Source organism: Propithecus coquereli, unplaced genomic scaffold, assembly GCF_000956105.1.
Source record: "Propithecus coquereli isolate 6110/MARCELLA unplaced genomic scaffold, Pcoq_1.0 Scaffold442, whole genome shotgun sequence".
Lineage (NCBI taxonomy): Eukaryota > Metazoa > Chordata > Mammalia > Primates > Indriidae > Propithecus > Propithecus coquereli.
In genome coordinates, this window is record NW_012150197.1 from 496246 (window position 1) to 503760 (window position 7515).

The following is a 7515-nucleotide window of genomic DNA, read 5'->3' on the forward strand; positions in this document are numbered from 1 at the left end:
CCGGCAGGTTCTCGCCTGCACAGCGAGGCTGGCGCGAGGCAGAGGCAGGCTTTGCCCCGGCCTGCATTCGGGGGCTGGGGTGGGCAGGGAGGGGCTTGGCTGCAGGAGGCCCCCGGCCTCGGCGAAGGGACTGGCTAGTGTGATGTCCTCGGGGTCTTGGGGCCGGGCGTGACGTGATTGGTCGGCCGCCATGCTCATCCTGCCCCCGTAGGAGGCAGCAGAGGGAAGGCCGGACCCCGGAGCCAGCACCGAGGGCTGCAGGGAGGCTGGGGACCGTCCCCATCTGGGGGGGCCCGGGGTTGGGAACCTGGCGGTCTGGGGGGAGGAAGGGAATGAAAGCCTTTTACTCCTTTCTGCCTCGTTTTCCCAGCTTGTTTAACGAAACGCAGTGACTTTTCTCGCAAGGGCCTTGTGAAGGTGATTTCAGGGGATGTTCGGAAATACCTCGTAATGACTGCAGGCACACGTGTGGTGACAAGTCCAACACGTGTAGGAAGTAAAATCCGGGTTCCCGGCTTCCCTCCCGGCCTGTGCCCGGCGCGGCTCCGTGGGGGAAGGGCTTGCACATTCCTACATAGGACCAGGTTAATTTTCTTCTGTTAAACACTCTCTGGCATCTCAGGTGAGCGGCGCTACTTGCGTAGCTGGAAAAGTGGGGTTTGTGCCGGGGCGACCTGGCAGCTTCGTCTTCCTCGTGCTGTGGGGCGCCCGTGTCCCCCGAGAATTCATCTGCTGAAGGTCCAACCCCCAGAACCTCAGAATGTGGCCTTATTTGGAAGCAGGGTCATTGCAGATGCTGTTGGTCAAGATGAGGTCACTGGGCTGGGCCTGGATCCCGGTGTCACTGCCGTCCCCGTCCTCGTACGCGGGAAGTCTGGACGCAGACGCAGGCGGGAGAGCGCGGACTGAAGACGGAGGCAGAGACGGGGGCGGCGCCTCCACGCGGTGCGAAGGGCTGCGGTGGCCCCCGGACGCCGGCGAGGGCCGGGGACAGCACCTGCCTTGGCTCTCTGCTGTCTCGGCCTCGGACCTCTGCCGTCCAGAACCGAGGGAGAACAAGTTTCTGTTGTTGGAGCCGCCGAGTCTGTGGCGCTTCGCTACGGCAGCCCCAGGAAGCGGCCGCGGCAGCGGCGAGAGCAGAGTGAGAAGCAAAATGGGACCCCTGAGTCGAGGGAGAGGCCGCCAGGCCGGGGCGAGTGCGGGTCTCTCCGGTTCTGTGGACTGGGCTGTCCCGTGCTGAGGGAGTCGCCGGGAGCTTCTCTCTGCTCCTCGCACGTCCCACGGGCACCGAGACCCCTCGGGGCTGAGCTGGTCTCGCGCCGCCCCCGGGTGGGCAGGGGCCCGGCCAGAATCGCCTCCCTCTGGGAGCTTCGAGCCGGTTTGAGCTCAGGATTTTGGGAAGTTTTAGGGGTAAGGCTGTGAGCGTGTGCACCGCGTCCTTCCTGCTCCCGCGGGTTTTGTGCGGGAAGTTACACAAACACTCCTTTTAAGGGGCGTCTCCCCAAGTGAGAAGGATGCAGGCCCCGACTCGTGTTACTGGGGGAAGTCACTCCCACCACTGGTGTGTTTCCACTGCTTCTGGGTGTGCGGGCGGCTGGTGTGCAGGGTCCCACTCGGAACCCCAAGTCCGTTCATGGCGGGGTGTAGCCGCAGCCGGGAAACTTGCTGCGGGTGTCCCTCCTCAGGGACGCACTTCCGCGCCCTCCCGGGGCTGTGCCGCGCTGCCGCAGGCGAAGGCCCAGGCACCGCCTCCGCGCACCTGTGCCCAGGGCGTGCGGGTGGGCTCCCGCGGCCGCGCCTCTCCCCGCCGCCCGCCTGTCCCCCGTGGCGGCTGCGCGGCCCTGCCCTCGCTCTGCCCGACTTTGCCTGCCTGTGCTGAGCTGCGGGTAACTCTTGCGTTCTCGCCCCACAGAGGCCGTAGAAGAGGCAGCACCAAGACTTCCCGATGAACAACCGAAAGGAAGATATGGAAATCGCGTCCCACTACCGGCACCTGCTCCGCGAGCTCAACGAGCAGAGGCAGCACGGCGTCCTGTGCGACGTCTGCGTGGTGGTGGAGGGCAAGGTCTTCAAGGCGCACAAGAACGTCCTGCTCGGGAGCAGCCGCTACTTCAAGACGCTCTACTGCCAGGTGCAGAAGACGTCCGACCAGGCCACCGTCACCCACCTGGACATCGTCACGGCCCAGGGCTTCAAGGCCATCATCGACTTCATGTACTCCGCCCACCTGGCCCTCACCAGCAGGAACGTCATCGAGGTGATGTCCGCCGCCAGCTTCCTGCAGATGACGGACATCGTGCAGGCGTGCCACGACTTCATCAAGGCCGCGCTGGACATCAGCATCAAGTCCGACGCCTGCGACGAGCTCGCGGAGTTCGAGATGGGGGCCCCGTCCGGCAGCAGCACCGAGGCGCTGATCTCCGCCGTGATGGCCGGAAGGAGCATCTCCCCGTGGCTGGCTCGGCGAACGAGTCCCGCCAACTCCTCCGGAGACTCGGCCATCGCCAGCTGCCACGAAGGGGGGAGCAGCTACGGGAAGGAGGACCAAGAGCCCAAGGCCGACGGCCCCGACGACGTCTCTTCGCAGTCGCTGTGGCCGGGAGAGGTGGGCTTTGGGCCTTTGCGCATCAAGGAAGAGCAGATCTCGCCGTCTCCGTATGGGGGCAGCGAGCTGCCTTCCGCCAAGGACGGTGCGATGCAGAACTCCTTCTCGGAGCAGGGTGCCGGGGACGGCTGGCAGCCCACGGGCCGCAGGAAGAACCGGAAGAACAAAGAGACCGTCCGGCACATCACGCAGCAGGTGGAGGACGACAGCCGGGCCAGCTCCCCGGGCTGCCCCTTCCTGCCAGCGTCGGGGTGGCCCTTCGGCAGCCGAGACTCAAGTAAGCCCTTTGTTTGTTACAGGCAGGCGCAGCCGCCCCCGTGCACGTGTGCCGGTGGCCTCACGGCGGTTCACTCTGTGGACAGAGCGGTGCATTTGCAGGCCCACGCTGGTGGCCTCCTGTGGTCCCCTCCTCCCACAGTAAATCGGTGTGACCCCAGGGAGTGCCACCAACGTGTCCCCCCGGCCTGGGCGGCTCCAGGCCCCGTAGGAGCCCCCGCGTGTCTGTCCCCGTCAGCACAGCACTGGTGTCACCTGCACACAGAGCCTCCTGAGGGCTCCCGTGAGCTGGAGAGGACCTGGCTGGGGCAGGGTGGGGTGACACCTGGGGGAGCCGCGTCGCCCCTGGGCAGGGCTGAGGTTGGCACACGGGGGCTGCTTTCCCTTGCACGTGGGGACACGCCGGGAGCACGACTCCCGCCACACAGACTCGTTCTGGCTGTTGCTGTGAAACGTCACATGAATGTGTTTTGTCCTTGGAACCTCAGCCTGCCTTGACCTGGGGTGGCCGTCGGCAGAGGTGGGGGACGCACGGGATGTGGGAGGACAGACGTAACTGTCGGAGGAAGCTCTCCTGCAAAGCAGCCTCTCGCAGCGGGGGGGGGATGGTGCGCGTGTCGTGTTTGCTAATAAGTGTAGGTTCAGACGAACAGACAGGAGCTTTTTTCTCATCGCCGCGAATGTCGCTGCGCCATGTGGGGGTCTCTTCTTGGGCCCCCGTGGAATTCACGGTATTAGTTTCGAGGGGCTCTGAGCTCAGCTTTGTCGAAGGTGATCCTCGCGACGTGAGTGACAGTTTTGTGTCTGTCTCCCAGACTGGCGAATAATCAATCAGACGTCCACTGAGTACCAGGCCTATTCTGTGCTCAGCGGGCAGCAATAATCGCAGCTCGCGTGGGGACGGGCTCGCATCTCCCCCTGCCGGCAGCACAGTGCGGACTTTGTCCCAGACGCCAGGCTGTGTCCCGGGTCAGGGAAGGCTATCTGGAGTCCCCGCAGACGGTGCCTGTGAGCTGACACTGGGCTCCAGCTGTGGGGCAGGAATCAGCCTGGGGGCGCGGGAGTGAGCAGGGCACCGGAGACAGCAAACCGCGACGTCACAGCCCTGGGAAGTGTCACAGTCCCGAACGTGCCGTGTGCTGGGTGCAGGGGGGGGGCCTCCTCTCCTCAGCGGGGGGTCGTCAAGCTGGGGGCGAGTGGGCAGGAAGGGAGCCCCAGAGCTCCACGCCGGACAGCAGGCCCAGCCCAGTGTGCCGCAGCTTTCGTCATCGTGGCGGAACCTACGTGACGTGAACTTCGCCACTCTGACCATGTCGGTGTGCGGTTCGCTGCAGCAAACGCAGCCGTTCCTCGACGGCAGGGACACGTTCCGAGAAAGGCGTCGTCAGGCCATTCTGTCGCCGTGTGAACAGGCGAGTGCGCTCACGCCAGCTTAGCGCACCTGCCGCACACCTGGGCCCGCGGCGCAGCCTCCCGCTCTAGGCTGCACACCTGGCCAGCGTGTGGGCGCTGAGTGCCGCAGGCAGCTGCAGCACAGGGGCGTTGTGTGTCTGAACACATCAAAACACACAGTGAGTATTTTTGTATCTAAACACATCTAAACTTAGAAAAGGCAGCGGCTCCTGCCTGTAATCCCAGCTACTCTGCAGGCGGAGGCGGGAGGATCACCTGAGCTCAGGAGTTCGAGACCAGCCTGGGTGATGTAGCGAGACCCTGTCGCTCAAAAAAAAAAAAAGACAAGAAATGTGAAAAACGGTGCCCTGCGGAGAGCACTGGCCGTGCCTGGAGCTGCTCTGGCAGATCCGTGAGTGGAGACTGAGCGTGAAGGCCTCGGACGTCACCTGCGCCGCCGTGGACTTTACGGACACTGTGCGCTAGGCTGCGCTGAATTTATTTTAGAAATTGTGCTAGGACTTAGGACAGCTACGACGTCATTAGGCGATAGGAGTTTTCAGCTCAGTTATAATCTCGTGGGGCCACCTTCCCACATTCAGTCCCTCGGTGGCCAAAATGTGGTATGTTAACAGGGTGTGTGACTGCATTCAGGCTGTCCTGCGCCCACCTACCGCCTGCTTCCAGAACTTTCTCATTGTCCCAAACGGAAACTCTGTATCCGTGAAACGATACATCCCCGCCCCCCTCCCCCACCTGCGGAACCGCTGTTCCCCGCGCCAGCCGTAGCTTTTCTTGCTCCTCCCGACTGTGTCGTATGTTCCTGCAGGGCCAGACTCTGGGTGTCAAGTAAGTGTTGGTGCAACTTGGGGTGTCTCGACCGGGGCTGGGCCCCCCTGGGCACTTCGGGGTGTTGGCAGCGCCCTGGCCTCCCCCCACGAGATGCTACAGCACCTCCCCCACCCCCCAAGGTGACAATGAAAAAGGACTCCAGACATTGCCAGATGTCCCCTGGGTCCCCCACCCCTGCGAACTATTGGAGTTTGAGGGACCAAATCAGAAGGACGTTGCGTTTCTGAGCTGCCAGAGTTGCTCGTTTCCCCGCCGGCCGTCCACGCGGAGCGGCTCAGGGTCTGCAGGGAGGACCGTGGCCTTCCTGCTTGTAACTGTTTGGAATCTCCCAACAGCGCCTACCAAAACGTGACGAGCAGCCGTCCCCGGTGGGTGACAGGGCTTTCTGGGAAACGTTCTGACGCTCACAGATGTGCTGCAGGGTTCGCGGTCCGGTCCCAGGACGCCTCCCTGTGCGGCCCGTAAGTCACCTACCTGCAGGTGACGTGTGGAGGCCTTTCTGAGAGCCGACCGAGGTTTAGGAAACAGTGCGCTCCTTAGGCCTGTGGGTTGGATGTTTTAAATGCGCTTGTCGAGCAGAAGGTGTTTTTAGAATCCAACAAGTGATTTCGCCTGTGTACTTTTGTTGGAGTCTTAAATCCCTTGGGTTACCAAGGCAACCGTGCAACTCTTCCGTCATCTGATTCTGAGTTGCTAAGACGGGACACGAGGCTGTGGGCTTGTGCGTGGGACGATGCTGCCCGTGTTACCGCGGCCGCCAGTTATGCCCTGAGCCTCCAGCCTCCGTCCTCTCCCTAGCCCCGGGGCTGGGATTTGGAAGCGTGAATCCTGATCTCGGTGGAGGTCATTTTTTTTTCATCAAAGATTTATTACGTCTTAGAGAAGAGTATTTTTTGTTCTCATTCCATTTATGGGAGAAAAGCCCTTTTCTAAAGAAGCGTATCAGTGGTCACTGCGGCTCACTGGGGCGTCCCGCGCAGACGCTGGGTGCCTGGCCCATGGCCGGGGCCTCCTCCTGGGGTCCAGGGGGCCCTGGGGCCTGTTAGCTTTTCAGAGTGATTTTCCAAGCAGAAGCCCAAGCGCATTCTAACCTGGCATCTTCCAAGAAACAGTGTTCTTACCTACGGTTACAGCCGTCATTTCGGTGACAGCTTGCGGGAATCTGCAGGGGCGGGTGCGGTTCCGAGTGTGGGGGCGGCAGGCCCCTGGCCAGGCCCACGCTGACGCCCCCTTGGCCTCCCTGGCTCCGGGGGAGTCCAGTGACCACCCCGGAGGTGGCCGGTGAGGCTCTGACAAAGTGCGTTTGAAGTTTCTAGCCCAGAAGGTGGTAAAGGAGCAGCCCAGGTCCCCCGAGCGAACGTCCCGCACACGTTCCTGCAAGGTTCCACTCCAGTGAAATGGTTTTGTGAATGTTTGTACGTGACTTGGCAAGGCCAGAACTTGACACGTGGGGTTTTAAGAACACGCCGGAGCGGTAGAGCGGCAGGGAGACCACGGTCTCTGCAGCCCCCGGCTCCGAGAGCCCGGAAGCCTCCTTCTCTCAGGCTGGGGCTGCTCCAGCTGCTCCCTGTGTGGGGCCCGGCCTGCCCCTGCCGAGCCCGGGGTTTCCCCTCCTCGTGCCGAGAGTGGCTTTTCTCAGCCCCCGGGAGACCACGGTGCAGATGAAGGGGGGGCTGGCAGGGGAAGGCGCCGGGGCTGGTGTCCCCTTCCACGTCCTTCCCGGGTCCCCTCCTCCCCCTCCCGGACGGTGGGAAGGAGGAACCACCCCCGACTGTCCTAGCCCTGCTGCGTGGCAGGGCCTGGCAGTGGCTGGTGACAGGAGGGATTCCTGTCCGGTCGCGGGCGGTGGCTCCCCAGCCCTCTGGCGCCGGCAGAACTCGAAGTCCCACACGCTTGGCCCCCCGGTGCTGTTTGTGGAAGAGGTTACCTTTTCACGGCTCATTTCAACAGCGCAGCACATTTGATTATGTCTATTAAAGAAGACTATCTTTGCACTTTTTGGGGGGAAGGTTTGAAGGGGAAGACGACGCCCTGTTCTCTACCATCCGGTCTGGGTCCTGAGCCCCCTGGGAGGGTGCACGGCCCCCGCTCTTCCCCTGCGAGCTGGGCTTGAGGGCTTTGTCCCCTTCTCCCAGCTGCTGGTTTCCTTCTTCTCGGGGGGGGGGTGTCTGTGGGCTCTGACTGTGGCACCCCGAGGGGAGGGGAGGGGACAGGGCCCGGCCCACGGGGTCAGTGACGACCCTGCGACCCTGCGTCAGGGGCCGTTGGCCTCAGAGTGAAAGGAGAGACCTGGTTAGGTTGGAATCTTCTGGCCGGTGGTTCTTTCTCTTCCAAAGTTTCCATAATCTGTAATAATTCAGACTGAAAAAAATATATGTATAGTTTAGAAA

The 7515-nt window shown here is 62.6% G+C and overlaps 1 protein-coding gene across 1 annotated transcript in view; it reads left to right on the plus strand.

The window, feature by feature from the left end:
- Positions 1-7515, plus strand: part of LOC105818554 (zinc finger and BTB domain-containing protein 46) — a 59536-nt gene that overhangs the window by 14199 nt on the left and 37822 nt on the right. Inside the window, exon 2 of the mRNA XM_012654598.1 lies at positions 1913-2882. Within this exon, the coding sequence (XP_012510052.1) occupies positions 1946-2882 (937 nt within the window). The 5' untranslated portion in view covers positions 1913-1945. The remainder of the gene's footprint in view (positions 1-1912; positions 2883-7515) is intronic.